The sequence below is a fragment of the Sinohyriopsis cumingii genome, chromosome 3, assembly GCF_028554795.1.
Source record: "Sinohyriopsis cumingii isolate HCF-2022 chromosome 3, ASM2855479v2, whole genome shotgun sequence".
Lineage (NCBI taxonomy): Eukaryota > Metazoa > Mollusca > Bivalvia > Unionida > Unionidae > Sinohyriopsis > Sinohyriopsis cumingii.
Genome location: NC_142963.1, coordinates 27,197,347 through 27,213,575, shown reverse-complemented (window position 1 = coordinate 27,213,575; position 16,229 = coordinate 27,197,347). Strand labels below are relative to the sequence as shown.

Genomic DNA, 16,229 nt, shown 5'->3' with positions numbered 1-16,229 from the left:
TACGTTAGACTAGTGAAGCATGGGCACATCTGGCACCACCAAATGGTCAGCCTTTGAATATGACGGTTTTCACCAATGAACTGGAAGTGTCACTGGAACATCACCCATTCTGTTTACAGCAAGGATGATTTTGGATTGAGCCTCAAAGCATCACACTCCAATGATTTTGACTTCGTTTTCCTATTTTCACATTTTTCTGAAGGAATGGACTAAGGCCTATCTGATCAAGAACTATAAAAACACTGTAAGGTGCTCTTGATCTACGCTTAATACAAGTGAGACAAGTGTCATGATCACAAATGCTGACTTGGACCTTGTTGCATTTTAAGCACTTTGTTACTGCTGTTTTTTGAAAAGATGATAAATTCAATGGGAAGTAGCATACAAAAATTTCAACGAATAACAGCATTCATGATAATGAAACAGAAAATTCAACAAGTATGCAGGACAAAGATGCAACCCACATGTATGGATACTGCATGAACATGCGGGGGCAAAAAACAATAAAAGTCCATCAACTTTAAAATATATGAAACTCTGTCCTAAAATTCATAATATTACACCATATTTTCTGATGAAGGGTTTAATGTCAAGAGGCAGGAAAGATGGAACTTTCATACTGGTCTTTCTGAAATAGCCGGATTTGAGACATAGCAGTTCTTATATCAAAACCTGAATGTGATTTAGGAATGTATTAAATGGAGAAACAGAAACTTGATTGGTTTGGAACTTGTTTCAAAAGACAAGACAAGAACATGCAATTATTTGTAAATTGTACTTACATAGGAATACAGCTGTCATAATATTGCAAAAAAGAATCACAAGTTTAAAAAAATCAAAATGTTGAGCTAATGCAATTAAAATGATTGATTTAAAAATAGTAATTTGTAAAATGGAAAAGTACAAGATTACCATTAATGGTGCATTATATGTTATTAACCACTTTTTTAGAACCTGAACATTTTTCTAACTATAGTAACTTTGACCTCCACCCATAGGCTTCTTTATTACCAAATGTGCCAGCCAGCCACAAAGTTTGATCTAGACTTGGAATGTAGAACTAATGTTATTGTGCAGCAACCATTTCCATCTTTCAGGCAAAGTGAACAAAAAAACCCAAATCAAGGTCAGTTGGTGTCCTTGACCTGACCCTCAGATTGACAGTCTTCTTCCTTTACCCCATGTGCAAGCCATCCACAAAATCTGCTAACTGTATGAAGAATTCCAGTTGTGTATAAACGAAATTCTTAAAAATCAGACAAATGTAACAATATGTTCCACCACATGGTGGGTGTACAACAATACTTGGCAGTGATGCATAATTTTGAACAAAACCTGCAAAAAATAAGACAATTTGTACTGCACTATTCACACAATGATTCATGTGAACAATTCTGGTGGTATAAATATGTCAGGCTGGAGTTCCCAACAGATCAGTCAACTTTTGTTTCTTTATAGCATGATTTTTTTCTTCAAAATCTTGAATAGTTTTGCATTAGAATCATACCGTTTTGAAAATCTATATATCTAATATTGATGCAAGTATTGTTTGTGTAATATTAAATATTTCAGTTTAAAATGAAACATATATCTACTATTTAATCCTAAAATCTAATGTCTGTGCAATGAAACTTGGGCCTAAGAGAAGAATCTTGACTTCCAATGCCATGTCTGATTTTGGCCTGTCTTTGTACAAGTCTGTACTGCAGACTGATGATGTACTGTATAGATTTAGTCATTATAAACAATCAAAAATGTTAACTTGTGGTGGCTCATTCATAAATACATCACAGACTTGTTAACGACATCTATGATAAAAAGTTACAATAATATATGATGCATGATATATACAATCAATAAGTTTGAATTCATTCTTTCCTTAGTTGGAGTGAAAATAAAGTACATCTGAGGGGCACTGAGAAACTAGCTCATGAATATAAAAATAATGAAAATATTACAACATGCAGAATAAAAATTGCTATATAATTGAAAATTCGAAAATTTTAACAAAATCACTCAGTAAATATGTACATGTGTAACAAAAAGAAACCCTCAATAATATTTCTATATAGTACTGAATTTGGTAATGTTAAGAGGTAAACATAAACCATACATTCTTAAACATCAATTTTCCAATGTATTTCATTGCCTCTGTTGGTTCATTAATTATGATCACTAGTTAGACTTGCAGTCCACAAGAATGTCTCATAATTTATGTTTGGGAAATATGATTGCTCAGTTTGGAGTTGTATTCAAATTGATGTACTGTCTATACTTGCTTATAAGATGAATCCAAATGCAAACTGCACAAATGTGATCTGCCGTTGCAAAATGCACTGGCAGATCCAAGTGTGTGCAGTTTGTTAGGAGCAATCATAGAACAAACAACATAGACCCTAATTTACAGGCACATAAAATGGCAAATCAAGATCTTTGTTGTTTGCAGTTTGAATGAGTAAAGACAGTAAACAACAATACTTAATTTGGAATTTACATTGAGCACAGACATCAGTTGTGTTATTGCAGTTGAAGCAAATACTAAATAGTCTCTTAGACTGAGCCATAATTAAATATCTGTAATATTAGTAACATATGGTTTCAAAATTAGACTCGGTCTGATTTTCAAAACTTTTAACTAAATGACTCAGACTTGAAACTCCCACAAAATTTATTTCTACAGAAGCAAAACCTTTCAGAATTTCCTAAGGACTTAAGGGGATATCTTTACAGCATGACTAGTAAAAGTGAAAAGTGGTATAAACCAAGCTGAATGGTAGCCACATATTAGGCAAAATGGAAATTAACCTGTCAGAGCTGGTTCCCTTCGTTGATATAATATTTAGAAAGAAAGATGTTTTTCCGTTTTTCTGGGAGGGCTGGATTTCGAGGTAGCAGAGACAGTTATCCTAATGTAATGTGATCAGGTAATGTATTTGATGGGGAAATATTACAACAGAGTATTTACAAGTGCATTACTAAGAAACTGGAAACATGTTGTGCCATATGATGCAATGCATTATGATGAAATACTTTTCAGTTCAGGCAATGTAGAGTGTAAAGGACCATTCCAGTAAAACATACCTAGGACTCAGGGGAAGCACTTTTAATGTGGGGTACTCACTCATAGATGCAGTTTAGAATTTTCTTATGATTTTAATATGAACTCTGTGAAATCAAAGTACCCTGGCATATTATTTTTTTTACAACTGCCTTCCCTGGATACCATGTATCTTTCAATGGAACAGCCATTACAGGAACTAAGTACCTAGGGTTTAAAATCGTTGAAATCACTGAGAGTTCAGGGTTTTTTTTATTGCCAATTTTGATGTAAACAACAAATGTTTGGGGTCCAGCAAGTGATGGTTCTATGGGAACCTTAATGCACAAATTGAAGACCAAATGAAAATGTCATTTTTCACATAACAACCAAAGATAACACCCACAAAAATATGTACACATTATCAATATTCTTATATAATAAATTTATTTACCAAAACTTATGTAAATAACTACTTCTCCAAATAACTGATAAACTGATGCACAATAAATTCTGTTTGATGAATTCCACTAGTCCCTTTTGACTGTCCCATTTGCACTATTGGATAATGTGGGTGAGACATAATACAACAGGGCAAGGCCACAATATTCAACCACACACACACTATAATTTACTTACTACATACCCATATTTGTTAAATAATAAACTTTATTTAAAGTATTTTTCAAAAATTTAAATAAGTACAAAGATGTAAAAGCTTGTCTGAATTATTTATGTGACTGAATGACACATAAATTCATAGGATGATACAGTGTGAGCATCATGTTAACAAAATCAGCATAAACTTGCATGCAAGTCTGTGCAAACTGCATAGAACCAGATCTGCCATTGCAAAAGGCACCAGTAGGTCTGTGTCAATGCAGTTAGTTTGGAGCAATCAGGAGAACGAACAACACAGACTTGATCTGCCAGCACATTATAATATTATTTACAGTTGGCATTAACTTACAAGTGAGTAAATATGGTATTGGATCCTACATGTGCTTGACAGTATTCATTAAGAACTTGACTATGTAAATAAGTGGAAAAGTTACAGGATTATCACTCACTATGCACTTGCATAAGAAATCATGTTCCAGATGTATAATAATGGACACTTTACTGTAATGCATTGCAACAGAAACAAGTGGCTACAAGACTTTCATCCAGTATCATATTGCTTTGTTTCTATTTCTATATCTCAGTATCTGCATGAACACAGTGAGTGAAAATGATTAAGACAATAATCTTGTTGCCAACCAGTATCACATATTTTTGACCCAATATTTTAAGAAAGTATCACACATTTTCAAATCACAGTCTCTAAATATTCAGCAATCATGCAAAATGATAATAAAAATATCAAAATATAATCAAGGCCCATCTGGGGCAGTACTAAAAGACATAATAGGCTTTTAAAAGAAGTGCTCAAAATTATGTTGATAATTGCTCATTTAATAAAATGCCTTGATTAACATATCTTGGTTGTAGTAATAAATTCTAGAGCAGTTGATTTGATTTGTTAAAAATTATTTTTTTTTAAAACTACCAAGAGTTACAAACTTGATAGTAGAGTGAAGTATTTATATACAATACTATGTAAAAACACGCCTGGAGACAATAGGTCAACAAGCAGTATTATTTTCCAATAAAACTCTAAGCTACAGATCCACAAAATGAAAACTGAAGTTTCAATTGAATGAAAATGTATAACAATTAGATGGTACTACTGACATTGCAGAAATACAAACAAAGTAGTTAAAGACCTCAGTGTGAACAAACATCTCAGTTTTTGCATTGTTGCTTGGAACATCGCATTACTAAATGGCAAATCAAACTATATTCTTTGTTCATTCTGGTAATGATGTTACATCTTTGATTATTGTATTTACTGTTTATAAGGTGCACTCAACTGCAAATACTTCTGACATGGATTTGAAACAAAATGACTAGCATATACCCTGGGGGAGAAAAGAAAACTAAATCAATACTCCCAGAATTTTTTTTGGAGGCAATTGAGAATACCTTAATGTACCTTATGATACTGAAAGGAGTAAACTTCTTAGGATTTCAGAACTATTTTTGTAGCTGTCAATTTTCTCAAAATCAATATTGGAAAATAAAACGTTTCAGAAAATTTAAATGTTCCTGTACTGCTCTTGTTCATCAACCATCTATTTCATCAGGAACATCCACAGGTCTTTATTTCCAAATTTCATCCTGTCCGATAAGAAGCCTCCTGGGCTAAGGTTTCAGCTTAGTCATTATATGCAGGTGGTTTCTGGAGCACAAAAAAATTTCAATAAAACTTTTCTGCATATTTTAATATTTCAAGACTCTACTTACAAATCAATTTAATCCATATATTGAACAGATTTCTGAACATATAACTAATCATCACTTTCTAAGCCCTTTTCCAAAAAATTAAACAGACTTGAACATATTATAAAACAGCGGGAACATTTATTAACTACCTAACTGGCAACAACAATTGCCATTGTTTACTCAACCCTTGTACACCCTAAGTTTAGGTAATGCATCAACCATTATCTCCAGCTAGTATATGATTTCGGATTCATCTGGTACGTCATCATGGAATCTGGAATTATTACAGCAATTAATCGTGACATCATCAAACTAGTGAATGTCCTTAACATTTTGCTTGAAAATGTTAGTTTTTACATTTTATATACAATCAGCACAAACTCTGCAACTCTCTTGTTAACTGTAAATGACAGAAATACAACTTTACGGTGTCTTCATTGCTTCTTGAAATTCTAACATTTCTAAAGATGTAAAACCTATTTCATGACATCAAAATTTTTTATGTATCTTCAGTATGCTGAAGCTCACATTTTGAGTATTTTCAGCTCAGATTTTGTAATATTTTCAGCTCAGACTTTATCAAGTGTTTTAGCTCACATCTGAGTATTTTCAGCTCACATTTTGTTGATTATTTTCAGCTCAGACTTTATCAAGTGTTTTCAGCTCACATTTGAGTATTTTCAGCTCACATTTTGTTCAGTCTTTATGGTCAGATTGATTATATTCAGCTCACATTTTATTGAGTCTTTTCATCTTTAAAACAGCAGATACAAACATCTGTATCAATGTTATGGACTAACATCAAACATTTTTTAAAAGATATGTGAAATGCCAAGGGTTAAAGCCATTTTGGTAATGAATAAGATGGGTAAAAATGGATGCAAAGTTGTACGAATTTGTGGAAAACTTGCATTTGCTTTCTACAGACAGTTAAATGGAAATCAATGCTTTGCCAATATTTTTGCTTCAGGCCGATATATAATTCTGAAATTACTTGTAAGCATGTAAATTCTGACAAATTTGAAATCATGAGTCATTACTTAGAAACAAGGCCACTCAGCAATTTCTTGTCAATAAATATCTGACTGAACATGCTACCAATTTATTTTTTAACAGTATTTTTAAGCACACGAATTCTGACAAATATTTAATCATCAGGCATTACTTAGGAATGAGTTCATTTAGCAAAGTCTTGTCAATAGATGGCTACACTTGCTAATGAATACCTGATAAGCCGGAGTGTAGGGTGGAGCAGGTGCTGCCACAGAGGAGTAGGTGGGTGGAGGCTGACTGTAAGCTGTTGTGACTGATGTTGCACTTCCATATGTTGGCTGATGATTAACAACAATGTATCCAGAAGCTAGGCGCCGCCGTCTGCGCACACATATCCAGATGCCACAAGTCAGTATGAAAACAAAGAACCAAAACCAGATAAACCAAAACCCTGAAATTAAAAAGAAAACTTGTATATCATGTCCCTTCCAAGCTGGAGATCTATTTTGGACGTCTTCAAGTATATAATCTACTCACAATAAAGTCATTCATTATAGTGATTACCCTCTTATCTTTTTAAATTTAAATTTCACTGCATTAATTCATTTAATCCTAGTTCAATACACTACTAAATGCCCTATTTTGTTTTCAGATATATTATTAAGACATGGCAATGTTGGATCATACCACATTTTAATACTGTCTCATATTATAGGTTACATGCATTAGCATGACATGGCTTTGTTGGAGCCCACCAGTTTAGGATGGTCTCACAGTATTGGTAACATTATATGTATTCTTATGATGTGGCTTTGGTAAAACAAACCTCAGTTTAAGATGGTCTCATAACATGGGCCACTTTTGTTTTATATACTGTACATTATTATGATGTAGTCCCATTGCAACCTTAGTTCAAGATGGTCTTGCAACATAGGTCACTTTTGCGTGTTGATTTGACCCTGTTGAAACACACCTCAGTTAAAGTTGGTCAGGCAAAGGAGCCTAATCTCTCGAACATCCCTAGCACAGATATGACCATGACAGGGGACATCAAAAGGAACACAAGCTACCTGAGACAACTGACTTGCAGCAAGAAAAACTGGTAGGCAAAGAACAGAAATCAAATCGTAGTTACTATGGAACCAAAACCAACCCTTTTTCTCTAGTAAGACATGAAATTCACTACTTACAAACTGACACTGAAGAGAGAAGAAAAACATCCAAAAAGGTAAGCAATACAGTAGTTGCAGCAACTTTATTGCTGCATTTAAAAATATTGACCAGTCAAGACTATTGGTACTGATGATATCTTATCGAATGGCAGACTGGCATCATTTTTTGTATAAATGTGAAAGAACTTTATGCCAGTATGATTTTTTTCAGTTCAAATTCCATTCAGTAATTTCTGACAAAAAGTTTTTCTATTTTTAGCAATGATGGAATGTTCATTACACTGAAACAACTGTCCTTTGTAAACATTTTTGATGGAAATCATATGAATTTGGATCTTCCAACAGATTTACATAATAAAGGCATTCCCAAATTTGTGTCTGTGATTTAGATTTTTAATGTAGCTTGAACAATTTTAGTCATATCACTACAATGTGTGCAGTGTGGCAGTTTATAGTGATGCCTAGCACTGGGGCATCATGCTGCAGATATGTAGCATGATGTCCCACCCAGTCACATTATCCTGACACCAGTCCTCACACCAATCTTTTAATGCTGAGTATTGAGCAAGGCAGCTGCTAGTACTATTTTTATAAGTCTTTGGTATGACTTAGCCGGGCTACGAACCTGTGACTTCATGCATATGAGACAGATGCTCTAACCTGTAGGCCACCAGAATGGTCCCAAATTTGCAAATGGCATTAACAAAACAGGGCAAGATTTAATCATTTTTCTATGGTGAAAAAAACACATGAAATACAATGCAGTGGCACATCAAGACATCCTGGACACCCCTTTGCAGAAGTGAATTTTTGGGTCCCCTCCAAGTTCAAAAAGTTGTTTGATGGGAATCTGTCCCAACCCCCATTGCTTAGTTAGTTGTTACAACACTGATAAAAAAATTGATTTGTTGCTGGGCAAGAAAATTTTATTTTTGCTCAGTTATCAAGTGGGAACAAATGTTCCAGCCCTGCATTGGATGATCTTACCCACCCACAGGATCCCAAGATAGCTTCCAACTGTGGTTACATGGCAAATTTATTGTTTCCGACTAGTTGAGCCCTTCCATGTTCAACGTGCATGAATTTTTTGTTCCAAAAGAATTCACTAGTTGCAGGGACTAAAAGAGTATATTTACTTACACCACAATCCAAAGACAGACACCCAACAGCAATCTTCACTATTGTAGCTACAGCAGTAGGCTCCAGCACCTGTAGCAGACATAAATAGGTTGTTAAGCATTTATCATAACACTTGAAATTAGTGGCAGACAGATTCTGATCATGCACAATTTCTATAAAATATTAAAAAGACAATAAAATCAGGATATGTAGAAACCACGTCATGAATCGGGAAAATTCATTTTCAACTAGAAATGTGTCAATGCAACACAGATACCCCACAATATGATGCAACTGACATGTTTTTAAACTATCAAGTGAAAAGGTGACTGGCCAATCAGCATGAATGTATGTCATGTGGAGTAAAAAGCATGTGACAAGGTGACTGACCAATCAGCATGCATGTATGTCATGTGGAGTAAAAAGCATGAGCACGAACAACTTACTATGGTGGTACTCTATAATTCGCATTTTGCATGGGTTAGAATTTTAAAGAAAAGGAATTTCCCTGGCTTTCCTCACTGGTTTTACTGGCTATTTAAAAAAGACCTAGGATATGTTAGGTATAATTCAAAGAACCTTTAATTCCCTTTATTTTGGTGTATGATTGATGGGTGTAATATGGGTTATAGAGTATACAGCTTGGCCTTATTCCAGATGTGCACCTTTCAAAAAAGTGCTAGCTCCACTTGGTCATTTTCACTTCCTGAACTTCTGAGGTAAATTGTATAAAAAAGAGCCAATAACTTGTTTTTACATTTTATATATTTGGTAATTCATTCATTGCACTTTCAGAAGATGGTATTGTCTAGTCTGGCAAAATTCATTTTCCCTATTTTAATAGCTGCTATGGATAGTGTACTTTAGACTAATTCACACTGCTTTTTTAGCACAAGGGAGCAGTCAATTTAGTTAGCAGTGTGCTTTGATCCTGTACAATTTCCTAAAGTACAATATCCACATTACATTAATGTAGCATAGAGATATGCTAACATTCTCTCCATTGAGCATGTTTTAAATGCAAACAAAAATCCCTTGTTGTATGACCTACCATTCAGGAGGAATTGCAATAACAACATTTCAAGATGACTACTGTTACAGCTATACAAGATGACCCAGCAGATCAGATTAGCACCATTTCTATTCGGGGTCAACTAGATATCATGATTAGTCTTCAGATGAAAACCTCATGCCAACAAGACTTTCCTACAGGAGGCATTGCTACAGCCATACTGGATGACAAACAGCACCATGTTCGTTTAGGATCAACATGACCATGGGATGAATGTGTGCGTGTGCAGTTTGGATTTTTAAGGTAGCCGTAACAATTTGTCAATCATATTGCTATGATGTCTGCAGTGTGGCAGTTTATAATTATGTCTAGCACTGGGACATCATGCTGCAGACATGTAGCATGATGACCCAACTAGTCACATTATCCTGACACCAGGCCGACCAGTCCTAACACTAACTTCTTAATGCTGAGTGCCAAGCGAGGTAGCTGTTAGAACCATTTTTATAAGTCTTTGGTATGACTCGGCCAGGGATCCAACCCATGAGTGCCCACATCTGAGCCGACCAATTAGGAGGAATTGCAATAAGAAACTTCTGCTAATGGACAGATAAAGAATGGACATCGGAAGTCGTATGACATATAACAGGCCATCCTATAAAGCTCTCCTGGTCTATGATCAATAATGTTTACAATAGCTCCACAAAATAAAAACATTTTTAAACATGTCATTTCTCTTATTACACATAAAAGAAGATGAAGAAATAATATTATGTATATTCAGATAAACAGAAGATGACATTTTCAATGCTATGAAATGGTGCATGTTTACAAGTGCAGTTAATACTTACCGTAGCAAATCTTCGCACCACAAAACACATCTGCCTGCAGAAAAAAATTCAGTTGTCAAGTTCAAAGAAATCAAGCTAAATCTATTTTAAAAGATTTATTATGTGTATTTCTTGGGTACATTACTGCATCAATATATTTATGTTCAAAACGGTGAAGTCTGTCATATTGAAATTGGAATACCATCTATACTAGCATACAAGTTTAACAGCAAACTGTGAAAACCCAGACTGCCACTGTATAATGCACTGGCAGATCTAGATCTATGTAGGTTTTTGGAGTAATCAAAAGAACAAACAGACCCTGATCAGATAGTGCATTATGCAATGGCAGATTTGCAGTTTGACTCAAAACATAAATAAGTATGTGTGTGTAATATGGATTTTTAACATAGCTTTAACAATTTTTCAGTCATATTGCTACAATGTTTGCAGTGTGGCAGTTGTCTAGCACTGAGGCATCATGCCGCAGACATGTAGCATGATATCCCACCCAGTCACATTATCCTGAAACCAGGCCGACCAGTTCTAACACTAACCTTTTAATGCTAAGCACCAAGCAAGGCAGCTGTTAGTACCATTTTTGTAAAGTCTTTGGTATGACTCAGTCGGGGATCAAACCCACAACCTCCCGCATCTGAGGAGGATGCTCAATAACTAGGCCACTGGAGTGGTTCATAAAACAAGTATGAAGGTAGTTGTTAATGTCACTTTGAAACTTAAGAACTCTATAGATAAATTTAGACTAAGAAGAACTTAAAGGTCAATGGCCACCTATATTGTACAAACGTGTGACTCATATAGTCATTAAAAAAAAACATATGTTATGTATGCACACCATAAAAATGTTTAATTAGACTTAAAAATCTGTTTTTTTTAAATGAAAAAATTATTTGGCAATCTCTGTAAATAATCGGTAGCTTCCACATGCCAAAAATAGACATGACATACATTTATCCCTTCTTTTCAACCTAGCCTTCAAGTGTTGAATTTCCCCACATAAATGTCTATATGATATATCTTACAATCTTGCTTTTGTACAGCAAATATGGCACATATGGATGAAACCAAAGAGTGATGATGGGACAAAAGGGTTCTTTCTTTTTCCAAAAGACCCTGTTTACCACAAAATGCGAAGTGAAGCTGTGGGATCGAACACGGTGAGGGACGGGAAAGTGCTAAATGACACAGAAAGCTCTATGGTACATATGAGAAGAGGAAGAGAAAGAGCGTAAGTAAAATGTATCAAACAAAGTATTACAGTACAGTAATGTTACTGCAGATAATATATTGACGTTTAAAATAATCATAATTTTTGTAGTGTACAGAGTGTATACTTTGATCAAACTCTTTATTTACCATTACTGTAACCAATATGAACTCAAAAGGATTTAAAAAAAGAAATATGAGGTATTGCTCTGGGACGTTCATCATTTATAGGTATACAACACACGCCTTATTTACCGTATATATCGGGACACAATAAAATAATAATTCTTTTTCCAATCTCAGAACTTATAGTAAAACTTTTTTCATTAAGATATGTCCCAAGACTTAGTAAGTTTGTGTTGAATTTCTACCCCCCCCCCAACTGCACAGTACAATAAAATTGATAAACAAGACACTTATTTGAAAATAAAATGAAAGAAACTAACCTTGCATTATTTTCATTTATTCCTTCTTTTTTAATCATGCAAAATTTATTAAAGAAAAAACATATCCAAGAACTTTGGACATGTAGCAAACTGTATTGTATATCATTTAAGTTGGATAACAAAATCACAGATGAGACGGGAATATCACCTGATTGCTTGAAGGCACTGCCATTCATGCATGATACATTGTAATGCAAAATGTATTGTATCCATGTGAACTATACGATGGTATTTCGCAAATAAAAATCAATAATTGAAACTGCATTCACTGTGAGTACAAACGATAATCTTTTCACTAGCATGGGTTACAAAAGTACTATTAAAGCAAGTTATTGCTGTGTATACTATTTACCCTGCTAACATCAATTATGATTAAATATGGCAAACAAATAGAAGCCTTGGTGATAAATAAACACAACTGGCAGCAAGCAATAAACTCACTGCTTAAACTTACCGATAACATATCAAATACAAAGGTTATTTTATTAACAAGCAAGCCAACCCCGGATACTAACTTTGGATTCTTTTAAGTGTGCCAATTCTAGTTTTTTTAAAGAAGTCGGCCGACATAAGGAAGCCAAATTTGGTTCCTTTGGATTCTTTAAAATGTGTCAATTTTTTTATTGATTTTTTTACAAATGTCAGCCAACACAGACATGGCCATAGACAGTGATCACAGACCCTGGGGTAAGAAACACCCGGGCCTCTCCAAGTTCTTGTTAAAACAAACTTTTCTTTTATAAAATTAAAAAGTATTCTGGCCCCGGGGATATATCTCCAGTTGCCCCCCCCCCCTCTGTCAGCCCTGGTCACCATTGATTCCTTTTACCTGCATTAATAGGAATTTTGAAAATAAATTTAAACAATGGAACAGTTTTAAAAGCAACACAATCTAGTACATTGTGCAGACATATTGATATAAGGCTAAACAGTAAATTGTTTTCAATAGTTTCAACTAAATGTTCCCTATCCAAAGTTCACAGTATTTTAATTTTCAACAAGAAGCATGTACTTCGTCTTGTGGGAACAAATGTACATCATTTCCGGCTGACGTCCTCTATAGGTGGGAAATCATAGCTAAGGGGTAGTAACAGCGCTGTATATTTATATTTTGAGTAATTATTTCTTCTTTACACTTGATAATTTTTGTATTCCTTTTGTGCGAGTATAACTACTTTTAATCATTTAATGCAAATCTGATGTAAAAAGAAAAATGTTAAGAGTATGGCCAGTGACTGTAAACGGTTTTAAGATCTTAGAAGTCTGTGCTCTGCAAAAAATGTGAAAATCATCTGAAATAATGCACTGAAAAAACCTGAAGAATATCAACTACAGTCTTACAGATGTCTTTCTCTGAAAAAAAAATTTCATAATGTATTCAGATTCTGTATCAGTCAACCTGCATGATAGTTTTCTTATAGTTCTTCTTTTAAATGTCAACATCCCTTTGCCTTGATACCATTGTATTGGACACATTGCAAGTTCAGTGTTCCTTGGGCTGCCAGTGCATTATTCCTTTCATGCAACACCAGGTTCATAAAGCTAATAATGTTCCCTTGTTTTCTTATTTTTAGCCTGTGGGAATATCTGATTCCATGATTCATTCCATGAATCTCTGTCTCTTTTGCAGTTTTCTTTATCAAAACTAGATTTATGCATCTACTGTACTAATTTCTGCTGACTAGCTTCACAAGAATAATGCTTATCAACAGCCTTGTGCTTGGAACCAAAGAAATTATGCAAAGTTGCAACAGAACAATACACATATGACAATCACTCAAAAATGAAGCCACATTTGAACATGACACTGAAACAGCTGCGTTTATGATTAATGGTCATTTACATCTGAGATCATTTTCCACCAATATACAAATCCAAAAGTCATGGCATTCTTTTTCAAAATACAGTGTATGAAAACATGCAAGTGTTCAAATATTCTGTATGGATTTTTAATATGATGGATTAAAACTATGAGAAGTGTCAAAAGAATATTTCACCAACCAAAAGCTTGTATTATACCAAGGGCTCAACTGTTGAATATTTCATGTGTCTAAAATTGAAAAGTATGTGTATTTTTAAGTGGATTTAACAATCCCAGAGAACCCTGAAGCCTATTTTTCTCAGCTACATGTCGACATGTACTAAAATCGTACATTGGTTTTTTTTTTTTATATTTTTATCTAAATATGGTTTTGAAGTGCAAACAAATATAACAAGAAAACAAAGTTCTCTCTTTGTAAAATGAAATATGTGATTTCCTTAAAACACCACATATTTGAATTAACCAGTGTTCTTTACTTGTACTATTTTGTTCTCATTATTGGGGGCAAGATCAAATTGACAAAATCCTCAAGATGTGAGATGTGATTTGGATTTTTAAGTGTGGCAGTTTATAGTGATGTCTAGCAATGGGGCGTCATGCCACAGACGTGTAGCATGATGTCCCCCACCCAGTCATATTATCCTGACACCAGGCCGACAGGTTCTAACACTAACCTCTTAATGCTGAGCGCCAAGTGAGACAGCTGTTAGTACCATTTTTATAAGTCTTTGGTATGACTCAGCCAGGGATTGAACCCATGACCTCCCGCATCTGAGGTGGATGCTCTAACCACTAGGCCACCGGAGTGGTCAAAATCCTCAAGATCAAAGCCCTAAGCAAACTGACTTTTACAAACCTTTCAAGCCCTATGCCCTTTATATTCGTAAACATTGTTAGTATTATTGAAGGTGTTCATAAAGGTGATTTTCCAAACTATTCATACTTAGAAAGGGGCGTTTAAACCATAAAGGTGATTTTCCAAACTATTTATGCTTAGAAAAGGGCAGAGTGCATTTTGTACCATAAAGGTGATTTTTCAAACTATTCATAGTTAGAAAGGGGAGGGGTGCGTTTTGTACCATAAAGGTGATTTTCCAAACTATTCATACTTAGAAAAGGGCGGGGTGCGTTTTGTACCATAAAGGTGATTTTACAAACTATTCATACTTAGAAAGGTACGGGGTACGTTTTGTACCATGTGTAGAGGATTGTCACTGAATGTTTCATCACTCGAAACATTTTACAAATAGCATCAAATGACAATCAAAGGAACTGAAGGGTACCTATTGTTTGGGATGATGTCGTTCATTTTTACATATGGAAGAGGTTTCTGGAGGTAGCATCTGGTGTTGAGCTACTGGTGATTATAAGTAGCTTAGCAAGTCATATCACTTATGTACGTCTTAGTATATTCTGTAACAATTGGAAAACAGTAATGTTAGATAAATATTACAAGATGAGGGTAACAATTTAGTAAACATCCACGAAAACAAGTCATTGCGCAAAAACACTCAACTGTTCTTTGCGAGATAACTCACCTGCACAAGTGACAAAGATACTAAAGCAAGAAAAGAAACAATGATACTCCACATGATGTTACTTTCTTTTTCTGTAAAACAAAATGTTTCTTTAGGTTTTTATCTTTTCTTCTACGTGAAAGAAATCACAGCAGTCTTCGCGTCACGTGACACACTTTTCTGATCACATGAGTAAGGATCCTACTAAACCCAGCAATGACGCGCAGAGACGGGCAAAGACACGCAAAGGCATGACGAAGACGGCATGTAGACATTTTAAACTAAAAATAGTTGAAAATAATGAATGCGGACTCCAATTTCATACAAAATATAAATGTTTATATTGTTCATATGTTGTTCTTTTAATTTTAAATATTTATTTGTACACGCAGTTGTAATGAACTATTGTAAATATTCAGACATGTCTTTTGTTAACAAAACAATGGTGTCATCTTATCATTATCTGTAACATATTCTATCTTATCTAATAATTATGCAGTAAATTCCGTGAGGGCGCATATTCTTAATATACATGGAGAAAGCATTGAGAAAAGAGAAGCGTCCAAGGAAGTTCTAAAACTTTACAAACTGAACATATCCTGTTATTGGTGAATGTTTCTGTAATGTATATTTAATTTGTTTTATTTGTTACTTTGTTTTATTTTATTTTATTTTATTCCATTAAATGCCTTTATAATGTAACATTGTATGTTTGACTTGACCTTGTCC

General features: G+C 34.4%; 1 protein-coding gene across 1 annotated transcript; it reads right to left on the bottom strand.

Moving 5' to 3' along the window:
• Positions 1–761: 761 nt before the first annotated feature.
• LOC149802589 (uncharacterized) lies at positions 762–15,699 on the bottom strand. The gene is made up of 5 exons (XM_089951867.1): positions 15,522–15,699; positions 10,510–10,543; positions 8,668–8,736; positions 6,589–6,806; positions 762–5,318 (listed from the first exon to the last, which is right to left on the bottom strand). Exons 1-5 carry the CDS (start codon positions 15,573–15,575, stop codon positions 5,295–5,297), a joined length of 399 nt encoding a protein of 132 aa, XP_089807993.1. The 5' UTR covers positions 15,576–15,699; the 3' UTR covers positions 762–5,294.
• Positions 15,700–16,229: the final 530 nt, after the last annotated feature.

What these genes read in the sequence shown, in the direction of transcription:
- LOC149802589 (XM_089951867.1), bottom strand. Translation starts at nt 15,575, where the DNA reads ATGTGGAGTATCATTGTTTCTTTTCTTGCTTTAGTATCTTTGTCACTT. An exon ending in TATCTTTGTCACTTGTGCAG is followed by an intron (nt 10,544 to 15,521) that starts GTGAGTTATCTC and finishes TTTTTTCTGCAG; the next exon opens with GCAGATGTGTTTTGTGGTGC. An exon ending in GTCTGTCTTTGGATTGTGGT is followed by an intron (nt 6,807 to 8,667) that starts GTAAGTAAATAT and finishes TTTTAATTTCAG; the next exon opens with GGTTTTGGTTTATCTGGTTT.